The sequence below is a fragment of the Pseudoliparis swirei genome, chromosome 23 (genome assembly GCF_029220125.1).
Source record: "Pseudoliparis swirei isolate HS2019 ecotype Mariana Trench chromosome 23, NWPU_hadal_v1, whole genome shotgun sequence".
In the NCBI taxonomy this organism is placed as follows: domain Eukaryota; kingdom Metazoa; phylum Chordata; class Actinopteri; order Perciformes; family Liparidae; genus Pseudoliparis; species Pseudoliparis swirei.
This window is the reverse complement of record NC_079410.1, coordinates 22,829,745-22,857,287: the sequence shown is the minus strand read 5'-3', so window position 1 is coordinate 22,857,287 and position 27,543 is coordinate 22,829,745. Positions and strand designations below refer to the sequence as shown.

Below are 27,543 nucleotides of genomic sequence, written 5' to 3'. Positions count from 1 at the left end.
CTTTAACGATGACGAATCTGTTCAGCATTGCCATGCACAAACCTCCAGCCACGTGCTCCACAGGGGGGCGTGGTCCACCCAGTCACCAGGCTCCATTAGGGCAAGCTCTCCAGTGACTGAGGCAGAGAGCTCAAATCCACCATAATGCTCCCGATACCATGAACATACAGCTTTAGCGAGAAAACCTGTCTTGTTGTTAAGAAAGCACAGTTGAATGATTTCATCAAATGTAGGCAGTCCATCTTCAGATCTGTGTACAATAGGCAAACCCTCACGGTAACCTCTACCAGTGCAAGAGCCCTTCACCATATGAACCTGTCACATCTGGGTCCCTCTTCCTCAGAGGAGACTCCCTCACTGAGGACAGCAACTCTGAGGGAGACATGTGTGACCTCCAAGGACGACTTGAGACTGAAGGGATGTGTGGCAGGCAAGCATGAATTAATACCAATTGTTAACTACTAACCTAGCTATCTCACTACTTACCTGTCTAACTACTAACCTAGCTATCTAACTACTTACCTACCTGTCTAACTACTAACCTAGCTATCTAACTACTTACATATCTGTCTAACTACTTAAGTACCTGTCTAAGTACTAACCTAACTATCTAACTACTAACCTAGCTATCTCACTACTTACCTGTCTAACTACTAACCTAGCTATCTAACTACTTACCTACCTGTCTAACTACTAACCTAGCTATCTAACTACTTACATACCTGTCTAACTACTTAAGTACCTGTCTAAGTACTAACCTAACTATCTAACTACTAACCTAGCTATCTAACTACTTACCTGTCTAACTACTAACCTAGCTATCTAACTACTTACCTACCTGTCTAACTACTTACATATCTGTCTAACTACTTACCTACCTGTCTAACTATTTAAGTACCTGTCTAACTACTAACCTAGCTATCTAACTACTAACCTAGATACCTAACTACTTACATATCTGTCTAACTACTTAAGTACCTGTCTAACTACTAACCTACCTGTCTAACTACTTAAGTACCTGTCTAACTACTAACCTAGCTATCTAACTACTAACCTAGCTTTCTAAATACTTACCTACCTGTCTAACTACTTAAGTAACTGTCTAACTACTGCTTCTTCTACGCTGAGGCGCCAGGCGAGTCAAGTCCGTTTTTATTTTTATTTTGCTATGTCAGACCGCCAACATGGAAGAGGATTATATTTCTGACCTTAAACATGTCTCAAAACTGGACTTTCAGTCAAAAGTGGACGTGATGAACACAGGTAGACCAACGCCGGAGCTAAAAGGTTTGCTTCAAACTTGTTCTTACCTTTACATATCTGTAATGTGTACCGTGTGCGTGTGTGCGCGTGTGTGTTGTGTGGAGAATGCTGATGAGACATGAAATAACCAGGATCCAAGTGAATAAGCCCCTTTTGGGTTTATATATTTGTAAATCTGACACTAAAGGAGTCAGTGCCTCACCAACCATGAACCTCACCGCACGTCACTGCTCTTTACCTGTCTTAACTACTTACCTCGCCCTCATTTTCCCAACGACGCTGCCACTGTTAAAGTTGCGCAATTCGCGGAGGGTTACACAGACAGAAATCCGCCGAGTACGGTCGGCAAACGCTCCGCCATGTTGTCTCTCTAGTGAGTCAGCGCTTAGTAGCCCCGCCCCCTTGTAGCCCCGCACCTACAAGGGCGAAGCAGAGAGCGCGCTTTGATCACGCGCAATTTGAATGAAGTATCGATATTAAAAATATGCAAAACCGTATCGTTTTTAACGTATGTTTTTAACGCTTTGTAGTATCAATACACCGTGCTACCTTACAGCAGTAGCGGGCTGACATTCAAGCTAACCCGAATGAAGACGCTGGAGACATCTCGATGCTGATTGGCCAATACTCGACACCTGATATCAAAGCTGTTGTATTATGAAGGTCACCACGTCACATTTTCTAGACTAGAAGTCTCCATATAGGCTGCTCAGCTTCTCATCGGATTTCTTTGTACATTTACATTTACTTTTACGATGGGCATAAAATACAGCACGCAAAAGCAAGCTGCCGATCCTCAAGAGCATTCAGAAGAGGAAGATCTGACTATTGATCAGGAGCAATCGGACGAGGAAGATTTTAAAAATGCTCAGGAAAATTTAGAAGAGGAAGATCTGACAACTTCTCAGGAGCAATCAAGCGAGGAAGATTTTAAAGATGCTCAGGAAAATTTAGAAGAGGAAGATCTGACAACTTCTCCGGAGCAATCAAGTGAGGAAGATTTTAAAAATGCTCAGGAAAATTTAGAAGAGGAAGATCTGACAACTTCTCCGGAGCAATCAAGTGAGGAAGATTTTAAAGATGCTCAGGAAAATTTAGAAGAGGAAGATCTGACAACTTCTGAGGAGCAATCAAGTGAGGAAGATTTTAAAAATGCTCAGGAAAATTTAGAAAAGGAAGATCTGACAACTTCTCAGGAGCAATCAAGCGAGGAAGATTTTAAAGATGCTCAGGAAAATTTAGAAGAGGAAGATCTGAGAACTTCTCAGGAGCAATCAAGCGAGGAAGATTTTAAAAATGCTCAGGAAAATTTAGAAGAGGAAGATCTGACAACTTCTCCGGAGCAATCAAGTGAGGAAGATTTTAAAAATGCTCAGGAAAATTTAGAAGAGGAAGATCTGACAACTTCTCCGCAGCAATCAAGTGAGGAAGATTTTAAAAATGCTCAGGATCAACAGTCAAATTTACAAAGCCTGACAAGGAACTTCAGCAACAGGGAGAAATATCAAAGAGAATTAGAGCCAGGTCATTGGAATTTCTTGACGTGTACTGAAGGTGACGCAGAAACACAAAAGATGCGCAAGATCACGGTCAGGAAATTGAGGCGTCTTGACGGGATGCGACGGATCCAATACGAGAATGTCATCAAGGAGAACAAGGATTTGACTCGACAAAACAAGGAGCTGCATCAGGAGAACGCTGAGATGCATCAGGAGAACGCTGAGATGCATCAGGAGAACGCTGAGCTGCGTCAGGAGAACGCTGAGATGCATCAGGAGAACGCTGAGCTGCATCAGGAGAAGGCTGAGCTGCATCAGGAGAAGGCTGAGCTGCGTCAGGAGAACGTTGAGATGCATCAGGAGAACGCTGAGATGCATCAGGAGAACGCTGAGCTGCGTCAGGAGGAAGGTAAACTACTCCAGCATAATAAGGCCCTGAAGGCTCAAATCAACTCGCTGTTAAAGAAGGCAGCCGAGGACCAGATGGAGGTGACAGGGTGGAGGAGCAAATACAATACCTGTCAGAAAAAGATTGACAGTCTGGAGGAGAAACATAGAAAGAGCATGCAGTATCTGGACAAGGAACATAAATATAGCATGCAGTTACTGGAGAAGGATCACACATCTGTCCTGCAGTTTCTGGTGGAGGATCACAAAAATAACCTGGAGGAGGAACGGAAAGAGTGCCAGCAGGCTCTGGATGTAAAGTGTGCCTCTCTGGGGGAGGAACATACAAAGGACCTGCAGTTGCTGGATTCAAAGTTTAGGAACGAGCTAAAAGTAAATGTAAAGTTGCAGGAAGAATGCACGCTCCTGGAGGACGTGTGTCTCCAGTTGAAGAAGAAGAGTCGAGGTGTCTTTGGCAGGAGGATGCAGGAGAGACAGGTCGAGTTGGAAAAAATGAAAAGAAAAATGCAAGAGACGGAGGCGACTCCTTCCAGCAGGATGTTCCGCAGGACGGCACACAATGGAGTCAGGCCCCCCACCCCCACCCCCATCCTCCCAGGTGAATCACCTTGAGGACCTCCACTAATATCTCCTTCTGCCTCCCGGACTGCTTACTTACCCCCAGTTGCTTCCCGGGCGCATCACCGCAGCCCACTGCTCCTTAATAACTAAGGATGGGTTAAATGCAGAGAACTAATTTCCCCTTGGGGATTAATAAAAGTATATATTCTATTCTATTCTGCCCTGCCTTATTTCCCTCCTTCGGCCCCCCCGTGTCCAGCCGCCCCCCCCCCCGCCGGTCTGGTCCCCCGTGTCCAGCCCCCCCACCGCCCAGCCCCCGCCGGCCTGGTCCCCGTGTCCAGTCGCCCCCCCGCCAGCCTGGTCCCCGTGTCCAGCCGGCCCCCGCCCCGGCCTCCCGTGTCCAGCCGCCCCGCCAGCCTGGTCCCCGTGTCCAGCCGGCCCCCGCCAGCCTGGTCCCCCGTGTCCAGCCGGCCCCCCCCCGCCGGCCCGGCCTCCCGTGTCCAGCCGCCCCCCCGCCGGCCCGGTCCCCCGTGTCCAGCCGCCCCGCCAGCCTGGTCCCCGTGTCCAGCCGGCCCCCGCCAGCCTGGTCCCCGTGTCCAGCCGGCCCCCCCCGGCCCGGCCCCCCGTGTCCAGCCGCCCCGCCCGGCCTGGTCCCCGTGTCCAGCCGCCCCCGCCAGCCGGCCTCCGTGTCCAGCCGCCCCGCCAGCCTGGTCCCCGTGTCCAGCCGCCCCGCCAGCCTGGTCCCCGTGTCCAGCCGGCCCCCGCCGCCCGGTCCCCGTGTCCAGCCGCCCCGCCAGCCTGGTCCCCGTGTCCAGCCGCCCCGCCAGCCTGGTCCCCCGTGTCCAGCCGGCCCCCCCCCGCCCGGTCGGCCTCCCGTGTCCCGCCGCCCCCCCCGCCTGGTCCCCGTGTCCAGCCGCCCCCGCCAGCCTGGTCCCCGTGTCCAGCCGCCCCCGCCAGCCGGCCTCCCGTGTCCAGCCGCCCCCCCGCCGGCCCGGTCCCCCGTGTCCAGCCGCCCCGCCAGCCTGGTCCCCGTGTCCAGCCGGCCCCCGCCAGCCCGGCCTCCGTGTCCAGCCGCCCCGCCGGCCCGGCCCCGTGTCCAGCCGCCCCGCCAGCCTGGTCCCCGTGTCCAGCCGCCCCCGCCAGCCTGGTCCCCGTGTCCAGCCCCCCCCTTGCCCGGCCTCCGTGTCCAGCCGCCCCGCCGCCCGGTCCCCGTGTCCAGCCGCCCCGCCAGCCTGGTCCCCCGTGTCCAGCCGGCCCCCGCCAGCCTGGTCCCCGTGTCCAGCCGCCCCCCCGCCCGGCCTCCGTGTCCAGCCGCCCCGCCAGCCTGGTCCCCGTGTCCAGCCGCCCCGCCAGCCTGGTCCCCGTGTCCAGCCGCCCCCGCCGCCCGGCCCCCGTGTCCAGCCGCCCCCGCCAGCCCGGTCCCCGTGTCCAGCCGCCCCCCGCCAGCCTGGTCCCCGTGTCCAGCCGCCCCCCGCCCGGCCTCCCCGTGTCCAGCCGCCCCCCGCCCGGTCCCCATGTCCAGCCGCCCCGCCAGCCTGGTCCCCGTGTCCAGCCGCCCCCCCGCCGGCCCGGTCCCCCGTGTCCAGCCGCCCCCGCCAGCCTGGTCCCCGTGTCCAGCCGCCCCCCAGCCTGGTCCCCGTGTCCAGCCGCCCCGCCGCCCGGTCCCCGTGTCCAGCCGCCCCCGCCAGCCTGGTCCCCGTGTCCAGCTGCCCCCGCCGCCCGGCCTCCGTGTCCAGCCGCCCCGCCGCCCGGTCCCCATGTCCAGCCGCCCCCCCGCCGGCCCGGTCCCCCGTGTCCAGCCGCCCCCCCGCCGGGCCCCCGTGTCCAGCCGCCCCGCCGCCTGGTCCCCGTGTCCAGCCGCCCCGCCAGCCTGGTCCCCGTGTCCAGCCGCCCCCCCGCCGGCCCGGTCCCCCGTGTCCAGCCGCCCCCGCCCGGTCCCCGTGTCCAGCCGCCCCGCCAGCCTGGTCCCCGTGTCCAGCCGCCCCGCCGGCCCGGCCTCCCGTGTCCAGCCGCCCCCCCGCCGGCCCGGTCCCCCGTGTCCAGCCGCCCCCCCGCCGGCCCGGTCCCCCGTGTCCAGCCGCCCCGCCGGCCTGGCCTCCGTGTCCAGCCCCACGGCCCGGTCACAGGGGGCCTCCCAGATGACAGGGTTTTTCCTGCATAGAGAACATTTGGGCGCGCGCCTAAACCGTTATCCCGAGCGCCTAAGGCAAAAAAAGTCCGGGATGGAAAAAAAAAACAAAAAAACAACTGTGTTCATCACGTGCACGTCAGCGAATATGTTCTCAATAGTATGTTTCAAGTCGGCTACAGCCGAACACTCATTCTGTTTGGATCAATAGTAATCGAGTTGATAAGCGTGTCTTCTTGTCTGATCAATACTGTGAGGTGAATGGACAGAGCGGCCAGCTGCTGGTCACTCAACAGCCCGACCTGCACCAATACACCTGGACTATTGTCAATAGGGATGCACCGATCTGATCGGCGCCGATCCATATCGGCCGATATTCACATTATCGGTTTTGATCGGCGTTCTCAAAACGGCCGATCAGATGACATAAAATCTGCGAGAAAAACTATCAGAGACATTTCAATCGCGGCGCATCGCAACGGAGACAATGCGAGCGAGAGGTGAGAGGTCAGAGGGAGGGATCCTCACCACCGGCGTCCCCCGAGTTGAATCTCTGGGTCGATTCAGCCGACTCTCACATGTCTGCCCCTAGAGACTGATGCTCACGCTAAACACGTTCGATCGGGAGCTAAGAGGGTTTTGATAAAGTTAGCGGAAGGATTTACGTGACAACATCCGGTTTTGCAAAGTTAGCGGAAAGAACCACGTGAAACAACATCCGTTTATCAAAATAAGATGTCGACAAATCATACACGAACATATAGAAGTAAACAATGAACAGATTTTGTATCTTTAGAGATCGTTTCTGAGATTTAGCTTAAATTATGCTCACATTAAAACATTTTTACTGGAACAAGGAAGAGTTTATAAAAATAAGTCAGACTTTTGTATGTTAAGAAAAGTCCTGTATATAGATTTCCCCAAGAGTTCCAGGAAATGAATGATGCAGATGTGTTCCATACATATCGGAAATCCCCTACAATAGCAATCAAACACTTTTAATGTATCAATTAGGACATTTTTCAAAGTAAAAGTCCTAAATGTTTTACAGAAATCGGTCATTTTTTAAATGTTTGAGGCGCTCTAGATATGTATTTCCTCTGAGTCCCAGGCAACGACTGATGCAGATGTGTTCAGGACTATGGAGGACTTAAAATGACTTAAGTATAAATAAATAAATAAATAAATGCATGAATAAATACAAGAATAAATAAATAAATGCTTAAATAAATGTATAAATAAATAAATAAATACAGGAATGAATAAATAAATGCTTAAATAAATGTATAAATAAATAAATACAAGAATAAATGTATAAATACAGAAATTAATAAATATAAGTTATAACTCAACAGGACATCATTAAATAAATGTATTTCTACATTTCTTCATTTATTTATATCTCTATTTATGTGTCCACGCGTATTTCTTCATTTATTTATGTGTGACATTTACGTGTCCGTATATTCAAATGAGCTGGGCGGTCCGAACCTCATTGTTGAACAGGATTGGTCAGGTCGGAGAGCAAGACAGAAGCAATCGATCCCTAGCACTTGGATCTGTAGACGAACAGCGTTTATTATGTATTCTTGTCTGTACATTCTAAATACTACTGTTGTTGAGTCACGGAATGTAATTTAAGGATGTTTTCAGCCGAGAAGTTAGTAGTTTAAGCATCAAATCTGTGGTCGGTTTATCGAGATTCAGCCTAATAAGGATATGAGACGGAGATTTGAGGTCCTGCTCGCGGGACCTCTGAGCTCCGGGCGGTCAGCGCTGTGTGGCCGCCGAGAAGCCTGATCTCGGCAGGACTTTTTGAAATGCTCCGCTGGCTCTGACATCTCCGTAGCGGCTAAACATGAGATATAATTAGGTTTTGGAGGATCTAAAGAGCACAACAAGTTTATTATTTATTAAAAGATAACATTACGTCAATTTGACTGAGGGTTAAGATTCATAACTTCATATTGTAGCGACCCTGGGTCAGGAAAGCTACAAGACGTTTTATAGTTATTACCATTTATTCATAGCCTACGCCAAACAGTGAACACCGCAACACATTCTACTCCACTGTAAAGTATTTTACAGTGAATAATTGGAGGAAATTCATGAGCAAGAACAGTTGATGTGGTGACGTCACACGACCAGAAAGACCGTCCTGCGTCCCCGAGAGTCTGGACTCCCAAGACCAGATTCCAAGAAAACACGAGTCTGTACTCAGTGTTCTTGGAAATGATAAACGGCTGAAGTCAAAAAGCTGTCTAGGCTAACTTCTGCTAACGGTTAGCTGAGCGAGCCAACTTCAGCGTCATGGGCCAGGCAGAAGTAGTAGAGCACAACACACCAGGTGCATCACACTCCTGTGACCAATCATGCTTTAGACAGGTTCGGACCGCCCAGCTCATTTGAATATACGCACACGTAAATGTCACACATAAATAAATGAAGAAATACGTGTGGACACATAAATAGAGAAATAAATAAACGAAGAAATACAGAAATGTAGAGATATATTTATTTAATGATGTCCTGTTGATTTATATTTATTAATTCCTATATTTATTTAAGCATTTATTTATTTATTTAAGCATTTATTGAAGCATTTATTTATTTATTCCTATATTTATTCATGCATTTATTTATTTATTTATACTTTAGTCATTTTGAGTCCTCCATACAGGACGTCCCTGACTTCCCCTAGACTGGCAATCAAACAAATTTACTGTCGCAATTAAGAGATTTTTCAAATTAAAAGTCCTAAATGTTGAAAGAAATCTGTAATTTCTATAATGTTTGAGGTGCTTTATATATGTATTTCCTCATAGTCCTAGGCAATAATGCTACACAATAAATAGAATGCTTCAATTGACACCGTGATCGGTGATCGGTTTTATCGGATCGGCAGATACTGATTTCGGTGATCGGCACCAAAAAACCTGATCGGAGCATCTCTATTTACTGATAATTTATTGACATCGAACCACAACTTTAGCTTGCTCAATTCTGCCGTGACAACCTCCAGCAGCTGCTGAAGGTTCTCCCAAGCACAGAATACATTAGTGTCATCAGCAAAAATAACATAATTCAGTATTTTATAAACATTGCATATGTCATTGATGTACAGTACAAATAATTTCGGTCCAAGAATTGACCCCTGCGGAACACCACATATAATATCTAAGAGAGGAGACCTAGTTACACCCATCTGAACAAACTGTTTTCTTAACTTTTTAACCAATTTAGCCCTACCCCTCTAATCCCATACCTTTCCAGTTTATGTATTAAAATTCCATGATCAATTGTATCAAACGCTTTCTTTAGATCGACAAAAACACCTACTGTTACTTGTTAATTCTTCGACTAAATCCATTAAAGCCATTGCAGTTGATCTGTTCGTTCTAAAACCATATCGTCTGTATACGCAACTCATATTTGTAACAACAAAGAGCTTTTCAAGAATTTTAGAGCCCTGGGAGAGCAGTGAAACGGGCCTGTAGTTAGTAAATAGGTGTTTTCTCCAGCTTTGTGTCATGGGATCACTTTAGCCGTTTTCATTTTACTGGGAAAGCATCCCAAGTCGAACGATAGATTGCAGATGTAAGTTAGAGGGTCGACTATAGTGTCAATTACTTGTTTTATTAGAGTCATGTCGATACCATTCCAATCCAGAGATGTTTTGTTCTTAAACTTGTGAATAACGTCAATATTTTCATTTTTATCTGTACCTCTCAAATAGATAGTATCTGGATTTCTTTCTCTTGTCTCCACCCTCTTGTCTCCACCCTGGTGACTCCACCCTGTGTCTCCACCCTCTTGTCTCCACCCTCTTGTCTCCACCCTGTGTCTCCACCCTCTTGTCTCCACCCTGTGTCTCCACCCTGTGTCTCCACCCTGTGTCTCCACCCTCTTGTCTCCACCCTCTTGTCTCCACCCTGTGTCTCCACCCTGTGTCTCCACCCTCTTGTCTCCACCCTGTGTCTCCACCCTCTTGTCGCCACCCTCTTGTCTCCACCCTGTGTCTCCACCCTGTGTCTCCACCCTCTTGTCTCCACCCTGTGTCTCCACCCTCTTGTCTCCACCCTGTGTCTCCACCCTCTTGTCTCCACCCTGTGTCTCCACCCTGTGTCTCCACCCTCTTGTCTCCACCCTGTGTCTCCACCCTCTTGTCTCCACCCTGTGTCTCCACCCTGTGTCTCCACCCTCTTGTCTCCACCCTGTGTCTCCACCCTCTTGTCTCCACCCTGTGTCTCCACCCTCTTGTCTCCACCCTGTGTCTCCACCCTGTGTCTCCACCCTCTTGTCTCCACCCTGTGTCTCCACCCTCTTGTCTCCACCCTGTGTCTCCACCCTGTGTCTCCACCCTCTTGTCTCCACCCTGTGTCTCCACCCTCTTGTCGCCACCCTCTTGTCTCCACCCTGTGTCTCCACCCTCTTGTCTCCACCCTGTGTCTCCACCCTGTGTCTCCACCCTGTGTCTCCACCCTGTGTCGCCACCCTCTTGTCGCCACCCTCTTGTCTCCACCCTGTGTCTCCACCCTCTTGTCTCCACCCTGTGTCTCCACCCCGTGTCTCCACCCTGTGTCTCCACCCTCTTGTCTCCACCCTGTGTCTCCACCCTCTTGTCTCCACCCTGTGTCTCCACCCTCTTGTCTCCACCCTGTGTCTCCACCCCGTGTCTCCACCCTCGTGTCAGGCGTTGGTTTGATTCTGCGACTCGGCGTCCCAGTTCTTCCCGCTGTTCCTCTTGCGGTTCCTCTCCGCCATCACGAGGGCGGCGGCCACGGTGACCAGCACGGTGCCGGTGATGACGAGCACGGCGGCGGTCTCCGCGACGCACAGCCGGCCGTCCACCGCGGCCAGCGAGGCCCCGGCCAGCGGCGGCGGGCCCCGGCACGCCACGTCGCGGTAGTCGTCGACGTGCAGGTGGCGGACGTGCAGGATCTTGCTGAACACGCGGTGCAGGTCACAGTCGCAGCGCCACGGGTTACCTGGGGGCGCAACCGCAGAGGTGAGGGGGGCCCGGAGGGGGAGGAGCCACTGGGGACATGCTCACATGTAAATATATATATATGTATATATATATATGTGTATATATATATATATGTATGTATATATATATATGTGTATATATATATATGTATGTATATCTCTCTCTCTCTCTCTCTCTGGAGGCGTGTCACCTGCCAGCTGCATGTGCGTGGCGGCGCTCTGGAGGCCGCTGAAGCTCTTGAAGCTGAGCGTCTGCAGCTCGTTGTTGTCCAGGGTGAGCAGCGCCAGGCTGCCCAGAGGGGCCAGGGCCCCGCTGGGCACCGCACCGATGCTGTTGTTGCTCAGCAGGAGCACCTGGTCAGACAGACAGGTAGGCAGACAGACGGGTAGACAGAGAGACGGGTAGACAGAGAGAGACAGGTAGTCAGACAGACGAGTAGACAGAGAAACGGGAAGACAGAGAGACGGGTAGACAGAGAGAGACAGGTAGGCAGACAGACGGGTAGACAGAGAGAGACAGGTAGTCAGACAGACGAGTAGACAGAGAAACGGGAAGACAGAGAGACGGGTAGACAGAGAGAGACGGGTAGACAGAGAGAGACAGGTAGTCAGACAAACGAGTAGACAGAGAGACGGGTAGACAGAGAGAGACGGGTAGACAGAGAGACGGGTAGACAGAGAGAGACAGGTAGTCAGACAGACGAGTAGACAGAGAGACGGGTAGACAGAGAGAGACAGGTAGTCAGACAGACGAGTAGACAGAGAGACGGGTAGACAGAGAGAGACAGGTAGGCAGACAGACGGGTAGTCAGAGAGAGACAGGTAGGCAGACAGACGGGTAGACAGAGAGAGACAGGTAGTCAGACAGACGAGTAGACAGAGAGAGACAGGTAGGCAGACAGACGAGTAGACAGAGAAACGGGAAGACAGAGAGACGGGTAGACAGAGAGAGACGGGTAGACAGAGAGACGGGTAGACAGAGAGAGACGGGTAGACAGAGAGACGGGTAGACAGAGAGAGACGGGTAGACAGAGAGACGGGTAGACAGAGAGAGACGGGTAGACAGAGAGACGGGTAGACAGAGAGAGACGGGTAGACAGAGAGACGGGTAGACAGAGAGAGACAGGTAGTCAGACAGACGAGTAGACAGAGAGAGACGGGTAGACAGAGAGAGACAGGTAGGCAGACAGACGGGTAGTCAGAGAGAGACAGGTAGGCAGACAGACAGGTAGACAGAGAGAGACAGGTAGTCAGACAGACGGGTAGTCAGAGAGAGACAGGTAGGCAGACAGACGGGTAGACAGAGAGAGACAGGTAGGCAGACAGACAGGTAGACAGAGAGAGACAGGTAGTCAGACAGACGGGTAGTCAGAGAGAGACAGGTAGGCAGACAGACGGGTAGACAGAGAGAGACAGGTAGGCAGACAGACGGGTAGACAGAGAGAGACAGGTAGTCAGACAGACGAGTAGACAGAGAGAGACAGGTAGGCAGACAGACGGGTAGACAGAGAGAGACAGGTAGGCAGACAGACGGGTAGACAGAGAGAGACAGGTAGTCAGACAGACGGGTAGACAGAGAGAGACAGGTAGGCAGACAGACGGGTAGACAGAGAGAGACAGGTAGTCAGACAGACGAGTAGACAGAGAGAGACAGGTAGTCAGACAGACGGGTAGACAGAGAGAGACAGGTAGTCAGACAGACGAGTAGACAGAGAGAGACAGGTAGGCAGACAGACGGGTAGTCAGAGAGAGACAGGTAGTCAGACAGACGGGTAGTCAGAGAGACGGGTAGACAGACAGACGGGTAGACAGAGAGAGACAGGTAGGCAGACAGACGAGTAGTCAGAGAGAGACAGGTAGGCAGACAGACGGGTAGACAGAGAGAGACAGGTAGGCAGACAGACGAGTAGACAGAGAGAGACAGGTAGGCAGACAGACGGGTAGTCAGAGAGACGGAGTAGGAGAGACAGGCGGTAGACAGAGAGAGACAGGTAGGCAGACAGACGAGTAGACAGAGAGAGACAGGTAGTCAGAGAGACGGGTAGACAGACAGACGGGTAGAGAGAGAGAGACAGGTAGGCAGACAGACGGGTAGACAGAGAGAGACAGGTAGTCAGAGAGACGGGTAGACAGACAGGACAGGTAGACAGAGAGGCGGGTAGACAGAGAGACGGGTAGACAGAGAGAGAGACAGGTAGTCAGACAGACGGGTAGTCAGAGAGAGACAGGTAGACAGAGAGAGACAGGTAGTCAGACAGGCGGGTAGACAGAGAGAGACAGGTAGACAGACAGGCGGGTAGACAGAGAGAGACAGGTAGTCAGACAGAGACGAGGTAGACAGAGAGAGACAGGTAGTCAGACAGAGACAGGTAGACAGAGAGGCGGGTAGACAGAGAGAGACAGGTAGGCAGACAGACGGGTAGACAGAGAGACAGGTAGGCAGACAGGCGGGTAGACAGAGAGAGACAGGTAGTCAGACAGGCGGTAGACAGAGAGAGACAGGTAGGCAGACAGACGGGTAGACAGAGAGAGACAGGTAGTCAGACAGGCGGGTAGACAGAGAGACAGGGTAGACAGAGAGACAGGTAGCAGACAGACGGGTAGACAGAGAGAGACAGGTAGGCAGACAGACGGGTAGACAGAGGCAGGTAGTCAGACAGGCGGGTAGACAGAGAGAGACAGGTAGGCAGACAGGCGGGTAGACAGAGAGAGACAGGTAGGCAGACAGGCGGGTAGACAGAGAGAGACAGGTAGTCAGACAGGCGGGTAGACAGAGAGACAGGTAGACAGGTAGACAGAGAGAGACGGGTAGACAGAGAGAGACAGGTAGCAGACAGGCGGGTAGACAGAGAGAGACAGGTAGTCAGACAGGCGGTAGACAGAGAGAGACAGGTAGGCAGACAGGCGGGTAGACAGAGAGAGACAGGTAGTCAGACAGGCGGGTAGACAGAGAGAGACAGGTAGTCAGACAGGCGGGTAGACAGAGAGACAGGTAGGCAGACGGGTAGACAGAGAGAGACAGGTAGGCAGACAGACGGGTAGACAGAGAGAGACAGGTAGTCAGACAGACGAGTAGACAGAGAGAGACAGGTAGGCAGACAGACGGGTAGACAGAGAGAGACAGGTAGGCAGACAGACGGGTAGACAGAGAGAGACAGGTAGGCAGACAGACAGAGAGAGACAGGTAGGCAGACAGACGGGTAGACAGAGAGAGACAGGTAGGCAGACAGACGGGTAGACAGAGAGAGACAGGTAGTCAGACAGACGAGTAGACAGAGAGAGACAGGTAGGCAGACAGACGGGTAGACAGAGAGAGACAGGTAGGCAGACAGACGGGTAGACAGAGAGAGACAGGTAGTCAGACAGACGGGTAGACAGAGAGAGACAGGTAGGCAGACAGACGGGTAGTCAGAGAGAGACAGGTAGGCAGACAGACGAGTAGACAGAGAGAGACAGGTAGGCAGACAGACGAGTAGACAGAGAGAGACAGGTAGGCAGACAGACGGGTAGACAGAGAGAGACAGGTAGTCAGACAGACGAGTAGACAGAGAGAGACAGGTAGTCAGACAGACGGGTAGACAGAGAGAGACAGGTAGGCAGACAGACGGGTAGACAGAGAGAGACAGGTAGGCAGACAGACGGGTAGACAGAGAGAGACAGGTAGGCAGACAGACGGGTAGACAGAGAGACGGGTAGACAGAGAGAGACAGGTAGGCAGACAGACGAGTAGACAGAGAAAGACAGGTAGGCAGACAGACGAGTAGACAGAGAGAGACAGGTAGGCAGACAGACGAGTAGACAGAGAGAGACAGGTAGGCAGACAGACGGTAGACAGAGAGACAGGTGCAGACAGGCGAGTAGACAGAGAGACAGGTAGTCAGACAGCGAGTAGACAGAGAGACAGGTAGGCAGACAGACGGGTAGACAGAGAGACAGGTAGTCAGACAGGCAGTAGACAGAGAGACAGGTAGGCAGACAGACGGGTAGACAGAGAGAGACAGGTAGGCAGACAGGCGGTAGACAGAGAGAGACAGGTAGTCAGACAGACGGTAGACAGAGAGAGACAGGTAGTCAGACAGACGGGTAGACAGAGAGACAGGTAGTCAGACAGGCGGGTAGACAGAGACAGACGGGTAGGCAGACAGACGGGTAGACAGAGAGAGACAGGTAGTCAGACAGACGAGTAGACAGAGAGAGACAGGTAGGCAGACAGATGGGTAGTCAGAGAGAGACAGGTAGGCAGACAGACGGGTAGACAGAGAGAGACAGGTAGGCAGACAGACAGAGAGAGACAGGTAGGCAGACAGACGGGTAGACAGAGAGAGACAGGTAGTCAGACAGACGGGTAGTCAGAGAGAGACAGGTAGGCAGACAGGCGGTAGACAGAGAGAGACAGGTAGGCAGACAGGCAGACGGTAGACAGAGAGACAGGTAGGCAGACAGGCGGGTAGACAGAGAGAGACAGGTGGGCAGACAGACGGGTAGACAGAGAGAGACAGGCAGGGAGACAGGCAGGGAGACAGACAGAGAGAGACAGGTAGGCAGACAGACGAGTAGACAGAGAGAGACAGGTAGGCAGACAGACGGTAGACAGAGAGAGACAGGTAGGCAGACAGACGGGTAGACAGAGAGAGACAGGTAGGCAGACAGGCGGTAGACAGAGAGAGACAGGTAGGCAGACAGACGGGTAGACAGAGAGAGACAGGTAGGCAGACAGACGGGTAGACAGAGAGAGACAGGTAGGCAGACAGACGGGTAGACAGAGAGAGACAGGTAGGCAGACAGACAGAGAGAGACAGGTAGGCAGACAGACAGAGGGAGACAGGTAGCCAGACAGGCGGGTAGACAGAGAGAGACAGGTAGGCAGACAGGCGGGTAGACAGAGAGAGACAGGTAGGCAGACAGGCGGGTAGACAGAGAGACAGGTAGGCAGAGACAGAGAGAGGCAGACAGACGGGTAGACAGAGAGAGACAGGTAGGCAGACAGACGGGTAGACAGAGAGAGACAGGTAGGCAGACAGACGGGTAGACAGAGAGACGGGTAGACAGAGAGAGACAGGTAGGCAGACAGACGGGTAGACAGAGAGAGACAGGTAGGCAGACAGACGAGTAGACAGAGAGAGACAGGTAGGCAGACAGGCGGGTAGACAGAGAGAGACAGGTAGGCAGACAGGCGGGTAGACAGAGAGAGACAGGTAGGCAGACAGACGGGTAGACAGAGAGAGACAGGTAGGCAGACAGACGGGTAGACAGAGAGAGACAGGTAGGCAGACAGACGGGTAGACAGAGAGAGACAGGTAGGCAGACAGGCGGGTAGACAGAGAGAGACAGGTAGGCAGACAGGCGGGTAGACAGAGAGAGACAGGTAGGCAGACAGGCGGGTAGACAGAGAGAGACAGGTAGGCAGACAGGCGGGTAGACAGAGAGAGACAGGTAGGCAGACAGGCGGTAGACAGAGAGAGACAGGTAGGCAGACAGACGGGTAGACAGAGAGAGACAGGTAGGCAGACAGACGGGTAGACAGAGAGAGACAGGTAGGCAGACAGACGGGTAGACAGAGAGACAGGTAGTCAGACAGGCGGGTAGACAGAGAGAGAGCAGACAGGTAGTCAGACAGGCGGTAGACAGAGAGACAGGTAGGCAGACAGACGGGTAGACAGAGAGAGACAGGTAGTCAGACAGACGGGTAGACAGAGAGACGAGTAGTCAGAGAGACGAGTAGTCAGAGAGACGGGTAGTCAGACAGACGGGTAGTCAGACAGCAGCTTCTCCAGGTGGTCCAGATGCTGGAAGCTGAGGGGAGGAGAGGTCACAGGGAGGAGAGGTCACGGGGAGGAGAGGTCACAGGGAGGAGAGGTCACAGGGAGGTCAGGTCAGGAGGAGGTCAGGAGAGGTCAAGGGGAGGAGAGGTCACGGGGAGGAGGTCACGGGGAGGAGAGGTCATGGGGAGGAGAGGTCACGGGGTCAGGGGAGGAGAGGTCAAGGGGAGGAGAGGTCACGGAGGGAGAGGAGGCGGGGAGAGAGGTCACGAGGTCAGGTCAGGGAGGAGGTCACGGGAGGAGAGGTCACGAGAGAGGTCACGGAGAGGAGAGGTCACGGGGAGGAGAGGTCACGGGGAGGAGAGGTCACGGGGAGGAGGTCACGGGGAGGAGAGGTCACGGGGAGGAGAGGTCACGGGGTCAGGGGAGGAGGTCACGGGGAGGAGAGGTCACGGGGAGGAGGTCACGGGGAGGAGAGGTCACGGGGAGGAGAGGAGAGGTCACGGGGAGGAGAGGTCACGGGGAGGAGAGGTCACGGGGAGGAGAGGTCAGGGGAGGAGGTCACGGGGTCAGGGGAGGAGAGGTCACGGGGAGGAGAGGTCAAGGGGAGGAGAGGTCACGGGGAGGAGGTCACGGGGAGGAGAGGTCACGGGGAGGAGAGGTCACGGGGAGGAGAGGTCACGGAGAGGAGAGGTCACGGGGAGGAGAGGTCACGGGGAGGAGAGGTCACGGGGAGCAGAGGTCACAGGGTCAGGGGAGGAGAGGTCACGGGGAGGAGAGGTCACGGGGTCAGGGGAGGAGGTCACGGGGTCAGGGGAGGAGAGGTCACGGGGAGGAGGTCACGGGGTCAGGGGAGGAGAGGTCACGGGGAGGAGAGGTCACGGGGTCAAGGGGAGGAGAGGTCACGGGGAGGAGAGGTCACGGGGTCAAGGGGAGGAGAGGTCACGGGGAGGAGGTCACGGGGAGGAGAGGTCACGGGGAGGAGAGGTCACGGGGAGGAGAGGTCAGGGGAGGAGGTCACGGGGAGGAGAGGTCACGGGGAGGAGAGGTCACGGGGAGGAGAGGTCACGGGGTCAGGGGAGGAGGTCAAGGGGAGGAGAGGTCACGGGGAGGAGAGGTCACAGGGAGGAGAGGTCACGGGGAGGAGAGGTCACAGGGAGGAGAGGTCACGGGGTCAGGGGAGGAGGTCACGGGGAGGAGAGGTCACGGGGAGGAGAGGTCACAGGGTCAGGGAGGAGAGGCTGGGAGTGTGGATCAGTTTCATCTCGATTGGCCATTTAAAAATCCAAGATGGCGGCTGTTTCATCTCTCTCTGATGTCGTGGCCTTGGCGTCTCCTCCTCTGTTTCATCTCTCTCTGATGTCGTGGCCTTGGCGTCTCCTCCTCTGTTTCATCTCTCTCTGATGTCGTGGCCTTGGCGTCTCCTCCTCTGTTTCATCTCTCTCTGATGTCGTGGCCTTGGCGTCTCCTCCTCTGTTTCATCTCTCTGATGTCGTGGCCTTGGCGTCTCCTCCTCTGTTTCATCTCTCTCTGATGTCGTGGCCTTGGCGTCTCCTCCTCTGTTTCATCTCTCTCTGATGTCGTGGCCTGCGTCTCCTCCTCTGTTTCATCTCTCTCTGATGTCGTGGCCTTGCCTCCTCTCTGTTTCATCTCTCTCTGATCCTCTCTGATGCGTCTCCTCCTCTGTTTCATCTCTCTCTGATGTCGTGGCCTGGCGTCTCCTCCTCTGTTTCATCTCTCTCTGATGTCGTGGTGGCGTCTCCTCCTCTGTTTCATCTCTCTCTGATGTCGTGGCCTTGGCGCTCCTCCTCTGTTTCATCTCTCTCTGATGTCGTGGGCCTGGCGTCTCCTCCTCTGTTTCATCTCTCTCTGATGTCGTGGCCTTGGCGTCTCCTCTGTTTCATCTCTCTGATGTCGTGGCCTTGGCGTCTCCTCCTCTGTTTCATCTCTCTCTGATGTCGTGGCCTTGGCGTCTCCTCCTCTGTTTCATCTCTCTCTGATGTCGTGGCCTTGGCGTCTCCTCCTCTGTTTCATCTCTCTCTGATGTCGTGGCCTTGGCGTCTCCTCCTCTGTTTCATCTCTCTCTGATGTCGTGGCCTTGGCGTCTCCTCCTCTGTTTCATCTCTCTCTGATGTCGTGGCCTTGGCGTCTCCTCCTCTGTTTCATCTCTCTCTGATGTCGTGGCCTTGGCGTCTCCTCCTCTGTTTCATCTCTCTCTGATGTCGTGGCCTTGGCGTCTCCTCCTCTGTTTCTAAGCTCTCTGGGGCTAAATGTGCTCCTTCATAAGACTTCTGACAACAATGTTGCTCCATTTTCAAAATGTTGAACAATTTTTAGGATTTAAAGAAGAACAAAAAAAGCCGCCATCTTGGATCTTCGAATGGCCAATGGGCCCGGTCTGACCGAGGAGCCTCTGGAGGGCCCCCCCACGCCGCCCTCATCTGGCCTGGAAGGAGGCCTCAGGGGCCAGAGGCAAAGAGACGTACCTGCTGCCGGAGACGCGCTGCAGCCGGTTGTGGTCGAGCCGCAGCTCCCTGAGGGCCGGGAGGCCGTTGGAGAGGTCGTCCGGCAGCGCCGCCAGCCGGTTCCAGCTCAGGTCCAGCTGCTCCAGGACGGGCAGCGAGAGGAAGGCCTGAGGGAACAGAGACGTGAAGCTCCTCGCCGCCGCCTCCCTCGCTCCGTGACCCCGCGTGACCCCGGCCTCCTCCAGGTCAACGCTTCCGGTTTTAAATGTCTCCTCCGCTGCTTTCGGAGTCCACGCTGACCTTGTTTAGCCTTGTTTTTTTATTTGTATGCGCCTTCTGTGATTGGCTAACGAGTGGACAGCAGACATTCATCCCGTGATGCATCTCCACGACGAGCAGCTGGTCGTCAGACGGTCAGCACGTCTCGTCTCTCTTCTTTTGATTGGCTGTTCTTTTAGTTTCCCACAGGCTGGGGAGTGCTTTGGCTCCTCCCCTTTTTTAAACACAACGTGCATTTGGGGGAGCAGACATGTCTGTCGTGTAGGGCGGGAAAGTCCAGTCCAATCACAAGCGGTCGCTCGAGGTGCAGGGGGAGGGGCCTCACCGGGACTCTGAACCCCTGCTGTCCAGACCTCCACTGTGTTCAGTCAGACAGACGGGTAGACAGACAGACGGGTAGACAGGCGGGTAGTCAGACAGACGGGTAGTCAGAGAGACGGGTAGACAGGCGGGTAGTCAGACAGACGGGTAGTCAGAGAGACGGGTAGACAGACAGACGGGTAGTCAGACAGGCGGGTAGTCAGAGAGACGGGTAGACAGACAGGCGGGTAGTCAGAGAGACAGGTAGACAGACAGACGGGTAGACAGACAGATGGGTAGTTAGATAGACGGGTAGTTAGATAGACGGGTAGTCAGATAGACGGGTAGTTAGATAGACGGGTAGACAGACAGATGGGTAGTTAGATAGACGGGTAGTTAGATAGACGGGTAGTTAGATAGACGGGTAGTTAGATAGACGGGTAGTTAGAGAGATGGGTAGACAGGCGGGTAGTCAGACAGACGGGTAGTCAGAGAGACGGGTAGACAGACAGGCGGGTAGTTAGATAGACGGGTAGTTAGATAGACGGGTAGTTAGATAGACGGGTAGACAGACGGGTAGTCAGACAGACGGGTAGTCAGACAGGCGGGTAGTCAGAGAGACAGGTAGTTAGATAGACGGGTAGACAGGCGGGTAGTCAGACAGACGGGTAGTCAGACAGGCGGGTAGTCAGAGAGACGGGTAGTTAGAGAGACGGGTAGTCAGAGAGACGGGTAGTTAGAGAGACGGGTAGACAGACAGACGGGTAGTCAGATAGACGGGTAGTTAGAGAGACGGGTAGACAGACAGATGGGTAGTTAGATAGACGGGTAGTTAGATAGACGGGTAGACAGACAGACGGGTAGACAGGCGGGTAGTCAGACAGACGGGTAGTCACTTGCACAGCTTCTGGGAGATGGCGCGGCTGTGTCCAGTCGCCGTCGCGGCAGCTCCGCGGAGATTGTGCGCTCTTTTAGTTTTTGTGTTTATTTTTAATATTTTCTTTGCCACAAACACATCGGCACTAACAACATACGACCGCAGCACACTTTTGGACATAAACTTTTGCGCAAAACAAGGGTTTTTGTCCACTTTTTCCATCGATCCAGCGTGGCCGGCAGAGATCGTACGAGCGAACCGCAACAACAACAGTGGAGCCGCTACTACGGGAGACGACGAAAACATCGAGGGAAGCGGAGCGGAATTCGGAACAGACTGAGAGTTCAAGCCCACCGTCCACCTCTGCCCAGCATCCTTCTTGCTAACGTCCAGTCTCTGGAAAATAAGATGGATGATTTTAGGGCAAGGATCAGATTCCAACGGGACATGCGGATTGTAACATCTTTTGTCTGACGGAAACTTGGCTGACCCGCTGGTGCGGATCGAGTCATATGCCCAACCGAGTCCTTCTCTGTTTTCCGTGCAGACAGAACGGAAGAGTCTGGTAAATCTAAGGGTGGAGGGTCTGCTTCATGATGAACAACATGTGGTGCGACCCCAAGAACATTAAGACTCTTTCTCGCTCCTGCTCGCGAACCTGGAACATCTGACGATCTCATGCCGTCCATTCTACCTTCCCGGGAGTTCAGCTCGGTCATCACCACAGCCGTCTACATTCCACCACAAGCGGACACCGACGTAGCACTATCGGACCTACATGATGTGTTATGTCGGCATCAGAACAAGTATCCCGGCGGCTGTGGTGGTGGCTGGGGACTTTAACAAGGCAAACCTAAAAAGTCATGCGAACTTTCACCAGCACATTACGTGTGCTACCAGAGGAAAGAACGTTGGACCACTGCTATACGCCATTCAAGAGAGGCTACAAGGCTGTCTCTCTCCCTCCGTTAGGAAATCAGACCATGCCGCCATTTTTCTGCTTCCGGAGTATAAACAAAGGATCGCGGAAGCGGTAGTGACGAGGAACGAATGCGGTGGTCTGACCAATCAGAGGCTGAGCTACAGGACGCTCTGAGTATTGTCGACTGGGACATGATCCAATCCAGTTCCAGTGTCGTCAGCGAGTTCTTGGAAGTAGCAATGAGCCTCATAGCAACGCTTAACGGACACCATCGTCCCCACGGTAAAAGTTAGGGACTTTCCTAACCAAAAGCCGTGGGTTGATAGATCCATCCGTGAAGCTGTGAACGCCCGTACTGCTGCCTATAACTCCGGTCTTGTATCCGGCAACATGGACGAGTACAAGGCAGCGGTCTATGGACTGAGGAGGCGGTGAAGAAGGCCAAGAGGAGGTACCGAGACAGAGTGGAATCACAGATGGAGCAGCGCGACACCAGGCGCCTATGGCAGGGGCTACGGACTATCACAAACTACCAGAGCAGACCCAGCGCAATGGTGAGTGCCGACGCATCCCTAGCGGACGACCTGAACTCATTTTATGCACGGTTTGAGGCTAGCAACAACAGCGCTAGCTCGCCGCTAACAACAACACCGTTAAGCGTGGCGAGGTGAGTTCTACCGCTGGGGATGAACACACACTCTCTGTGACCGAGCACAGTGTGAGGAGGGCTCTGTTGAGGGTGAACACCAGGAAAGCTGCAGGTCCAGATGGCATATCTGGGCGAGTACTGAAGACCTGTGCTAACCAGCTAGCTCCAGTGTTCACCACAATATTCACCCTCGCGCTGGCGGAGTCCGTGGTCCCCGCCTGCTTCAAGAGATCCACTATTGTCCCTGTGTCCAAGAATGCTTCTCCAGCATGTATGAATGACTACCGACCGTGGCCCTCACCTCGGTGGTCATGAAATGCTTTGAGAGGCTGATAAAGGACTACATCTGCGCCTTCCTCCCTTCCTCCATGGACCCGCTGCAGTTTGCTTATCGCCCAAACAGATCCACGGATGATGCTGTCTCCCAGGTACTGCACACCACACTCTCTCATCTGGACAGCCAGAGGGGGCTATGTGAGACTGCTGTTCATTGATTATAGTTCAGCTTTCAACACCATAGTCCCTCCAGACTGGCCGGCAAGCTGATTGAGCTGGGACTGAACACCCCTGTGTGCTTGGATCCTGGACTTCCTGACCGCCAGGCCACAGGTGGTCAGGGTGGGCAGACACACCTCCAAATCCCTCACCCTGAACACAGGATCCCCAGGGTTGCGTCCTCAGCCCCCTACTGTACTCCCTGTACACACATGACTGTGTGGCCAGGTTCAGCTCCAACACCATCATCAAGTTTGCGGATGACACAGTGGTGGTGGGCCTGATCTCCGACAACGACGAGAAGGCCTACCTGGAGGAAGTTGCTGATCTGTCACTCTGGTGCCAGGACAACAGCCTCATCATGAATGTCACCAAAACTAAGGAGCTGATTGTGGACTTTAGGAGGGTACAACAACAGAGGACGTACTCACCACTGGGGATTAACGGGACTACTGTGGAGAGGGTGAGCGGTATAAATACCTGGGAGTCCACATCACCGAGGATCTGACATGGTCAACAAACACAGACACTCTGGTGAGAAAGGCAAGGCAGCGCCTCTACCACCTCAGGCAGCTGAGGAAATTTAAAGTTTCCCAGAGGATCCTTCAGTCCTTCTACTCTGGAGCTGTAGAGAGCGTCCTGACAGGAAGCATCACAGCCTGGTTTGGCAACTGCTCCGCTCAGGACAGGAAGGCTCTGCAGAGAGTAGTGCGTTCGGCTGAGCGCACTATTGGAACTACACTCCCACCCTGCAGGACTTGTACACCAGGAGGTGCAGAACCAGAGCCGGCAGGATCATGAAGGATCCTCACCACCCCAACAACAGACTGTTTCAGCTGCTGCGGTCAGGCAGGCGCCTCCGTAGTCACGCTGCAAGAACAGAGAGACTGAGACGGAGTTTCTTTCCTCAGGCCATCAGGACTGTGAACTCCGACCTCACCAGGACCCCCACATAGACCCACACAACTGCCCCTCTTAGGCACACACACACACACACACACACACACTTACTGTAAATATTGTGTTGTTTTTTATTTGTAAATAGTGTGTACTTGTTGCCCTTGCACATTCCTGCTGAGCATTGCCACTTTCATTTCACTGCACACCCTGTGTGTGTATGTGACAAATAAAACATCTTGAATCTTGAATCTTGAATCAGAGAGACGGGTAGACAGACAGATGGGTAGTTAGATAGACGGGTAGTCAGATAGACGGGTAGACAGACAGATGGGTAGTTAGATAGACGGGTAGTCAGAGAGACGGGTAGACAGACAGATGGGTAGTTAGATAGACGGGTAGTTAGATAGACGGGTAGTCAGATAGACGGGTAGACAGACAGATGGGTAGTCAGAGAGACGGGTAGTCAGAGAGACGCGTAGTCAGAGAGACGGGTAGTCAGACAGACGGGTAGTCAGAGAGATGGGTAGTCAGACAGACGGGTAGTCAGAGAGACGGGTAGACAGACAGACGGGTAGTCAGAGAGACGGGTAGACAGACAGACGGGTAGTCAGACAGACGGGTAGTCAGAGAGACGGGTAGTCAGAGAGACGGGTAGACAGACAGACGGGTAGTCAGAGAGACGGGTAGTCAGACAGACGGGTAGTCAGAGAGACGGGTAGTCAGACAGACGGGTAGTCAGAGAGACGGGTAGACAGACAGACGGGTAGTCAGAGAGACGGGTAGTCAGACAGACGGGTAGTCAGAGAGACGGGTAGTCAGACAGACGGGTAGTCAGAGAGACGGGTAGACAGACAGACGGGTAGTCAGAGAGACGGGTAGACAGACAGACGGGTAGTCAGAGAGACGGGTAGTCAGACAGACGGGTAGTCAGAGAGACGGGTAGACAGACAGACGGGTAGTCAGAGAGACGGGTGGTCAGAGAGACGGGTAGTCAGACAGACAGGTAGTCAGAGAGACGGGTAGACAGACAGACGGGTAGTCAGAGAGACGGGTAGTCAGACAGACGGGTAGACAGACAGACGGGTAGTCAGAGAGACGGGTAGTCAGACAGACGGGTAGTCATAACCTTAGCATTCCCCAGATGTGCTCACCTTCTGCCTCTGATAACCGGAAGTGAGCCGTGCCTACCTGCGGCTGCAGGTCCCGGATGCGGCTGTCCGTGAGCACCAGGACCCTCAGGGACCACAGGCCGGCGAAGGCCCCGCCGGCGATGTGGCTCAGGTTGTTCCCGCCCAGCTCCATCAGCCAGGTGCCGCGCGGGACGCCGGCGGGCACGCGCTGCAGCGCGCGGTCGCGGCAGTCCACCAGGTCGGCGTGCTCGTAACAGGCGCAGCGCGGCGGACACGGGGGCGAGCAGCCGGCGGTCGGGAGAAGAGACGGCGGGGAGTGGAGGGCGAGGAGGGAGACGAGGAGGGCCGGGAGCCGGGGACACATGTCCCCCCGGAGGAGGGGGGCGGCCGGGGGGAAGCCGGGTGGAGCTCGGTAGTCCGCAGTCCCTGGAGTCAGCCTGGTCATCAAGAAAACAGAGCTCAGACTTTATTATATTATTATACAATATATCTATAGAATATTATTTATATATCTATTATTAGATATATGTATATTATACATATATAGGTATGTTATAGAATATATAATTTATATATATATAGATTATATATATATATATAGATATTATTATATATTATACATTTAGATAGAATTATTAATATATATTATTATATATGTATATTATATAATATATGTATAATATATATAGATATTATTATATATTATACATTTAGATAGAATTATTTATATATATCTTATTTATATATATTATTATATATGTATATTATATAATATATGTATAATATATATCGAGATATTATATATATAACTATAAATATATTATTATAAATGTATATTATTTTATAATATATATCATATTTTGTATTATTATATACATACATGTATATTATAATCTATATATATTATATACAAGTTATTTATATATATTAATTATATACATATATGTATTATTATATATATGTATATTATTATATAATATATATAATACAGTGTATGTATATATATATATATATATATATATATATATATATATATATATATATATATATAGCTCACTTTCACATCGGCCTCCACATTTGGGGACCTGGTGACAATTCCAATACACTTGTTGAGTTGATATTCATTTACTACCTTTTGTTTTTCATACATGGTTTAGGAATGCACTAAACCGTTAAACCAAAAGAAACGCTCAATCGTTCACCTCTTTATTGATCACAAGCAACATTATTACGGCTGATATTACTTACTTTTAATACAATGTATTACTTGTATTTAACGTGCTGTACTGTAGCTTTGCATTGTGTGTGTTGTGTGTTCTTATCCTGGACTGTTTGTTATTGTTTTATGGTTATTATGGTCTGTCAATAGACTGCAGATGTGAATTAGCTGAAGCTACAATCTGGCACAGCATCACATGGTGATATTTATGTTTTAACTGGCCATGCTACCTTTTAAATAAATGTAATTATTAGTTAGTTTTTTAAACAATCAAACGCCTGAATCTTTCATAACTGCAGCAGCAGGCCCTCAAACAGAGGACGTTCATCCCTTCACCCAAAGTGATGACATCATCACCGCCATCAGGAGCAGGGCGGATTACATCCAGCCGGAGGTCATGAACACGGATGCGACCCGCCATGATGGATTGTTCCTCTCGCTCAGCAGCTCATAGAAAGCAGCTGTGAACCCGATGTTCTTCTCTTCCTCACAACTCACCCCATCAATGACAATTAGTATATTTATTTCTAATAAAACTATTTTTAAGAAACAGTACATGATTTATTTTTTCATTTTTCACACTGATAAAAGGTGGAAAAGACTTTCAAGTATATATAATAGATATATATTATATCTTATATATATACTATTTATATATATAGAATATATATAAAATATATATTCTATATATATATAATATTTATATATATATTATATGTATAATATATACTGTATATATATTATATATATACTGTATATATAATATGATACATTATATATATTATACATATAATATATATATTATATATAAAAACTATTTATATATAATATATATACTATTTATATATAATATATATATATATTGTATGTATAATATATAGTGTATATATAATATATACATTATATATGTTATACATATAATATATATGTATAATATATATATGTATATACATACACTAGACTCAACATACACGGGACGGCGACGTGACCTTTGACCTCTCCACTCACCTCCTCTGCTGACGTCTCCGCGCTGCATCCTCGGCCCGGACACGCTCGTCTCTCACGCCACCGGACGGAAGACGAGAAGACGAACAAAGAGCCGCGGCGCCGATGGAGGTTCTCCAGCGGCGCCGTGTAATCCTCTCAGAGCCCGTCCAATCAGCAACTGTCCCTCTCATCCTCTAAACTCCTCTGGCGGTTAGGCCCCTCCCACTCCTCTCCTGCTAATACCACATCCAGCATCCATCTGTTCCACCGACTTTATTATTATATAAAGACTGTTCAGCTCGTGTGTGTGTGTGTGTGTGTGTGTGTGTGCATGTGTGCGTGTGTGCCTGGTGTCCCAGAAGAGGGCCAGCAGAACCAGCAGCTTCCCGCTGCTCTCTGTCCATGACCTGGTCTGGAGCACACGTGTTCTGCCAAAGACAAATGATATATATATAATATTATATTGGTATATATAACCCTAACCCGGATTATATATACCAATTTTATTTACCTTATACATGCTTCCTCTGGGCAATATTATCAGGAAACACTCCATAAACTTTCATTGCTATGCAGATGATACTCAACTATATCTATCGATAAAACCAGAGGAGAGCAACCAACTCGGTAAAATTCAAGCATGTCTTAAAGACATAAAAACATGGATGACCTGCAACTTCTTGATGTTAAACTCAGACAAAACCAAAGTAATT

At 51.7% G+C, this 27,543-nt stretch overlaps 3 protein-coding genes across 3 annotated transcripts; 1 reads left to right on the top strand and 2 right to left on the bottom strand.

Annotated features, from left to right (window-relative positions):
- The first annotated feature begins 1 nt into the window (after position 1).
- LOC130189227 (trichohyalin-like) lies at positions 2-3,934 on the top strand. Its single transcript, XM_056407973.1, has one exon. The coding sequence runs from the start codon at positions 2,019-2,021 to the stop codon at positions 3,780-3,782; it is 1,764 nt and encodes a 587-aa protein (XP_056263948.1). The 5' UTR covers positions 2-2,018; the 3' UTR covers positions 3,783-3,934.
- A 24-nt stretch (positions 3,935-3,958) lies between these two features.
- Positions 3,959-9,122, bottom strand: LOC130188638 (uncharacterized). The gene is made up of 3 exons (XM_056407047.1): positions 9,109-9,122; positions 5,086-5,884; positions 3,959-4,996 (listed from the first exon to the last, which is right to left on the bottom strand). Exons 1-3 carry the CDS (start codon positions 9,120-9,122, stop codon positions 3,959-3,961), a joined length of 1,851 nt encoding a protein of 616 aa, XP_056263022.1.
- A 7,464-nt stretch (positions 9,123-16,586) lies between these two features.
- Positions 16,587-26,990, bottom strand: LOC130188637 (insulin-like growth factor-binding protein complex acid labile subunit). Its single transcript, XM_056407046.1, has 4 exons — positions 26,852-26,990; positions 24,683-25,061; positions 19,094-19,239; positions 16,587-16,641 (listed from the first exon to the last, which is right to left on the bottom strand). Exons 2-4 carry the CDS (start codon positions 24,986-24,988, stop codon positions 16,587-16,589), a joined length of 507 nt encoding a protein of 168 aa, XP_056263021.1. The 5' UTR covers positions 24,989-25,061; positions 26,852-26,990.
- Positions 26,991-27,543: the final 553 nt, after the last annotated feature.

Coding starts and splice junctions, on each gene's coding strand:
- LOC130188637 (XM_056407046.1), bottom strand. CDS start 24,988: ATGTGTCCCCGGCTCCCGGCCCTCCTCGTCTCCCTCCTCGCCCTCCAC. Junction 19,240..24,682: donor TCCGGGACCTGCAGCCGCAG/GTAGGCACGGCT, acceptor CTGTTCCCTCAG/GCCTTCCTCTCGCTGCCCGT. Junction 16,642..19,093: donor CAGCGCGTCTCCGGCAGCAG/GTACGTCTCTTT, acceptor TCCTCCCCTCAG/CTTCCAGCATCTGGACCACC.
- LOC130188638 (XM_056407047.1), bottom strand. Junction 4,997..5,085: donor CGGCTGGACACGGGGACCAG/GCTGGCGGGGCG, acceptor CACGGGGACCAG/GCTGGCGGGGGCCGGCTGGA.
- LOC130189227 (XM_056407973.1), top strand. CDS start 2,019: ATGGGCATAAAATACAGCACGCAAAAGCAAGCTGCCGATCCTCAAGAG.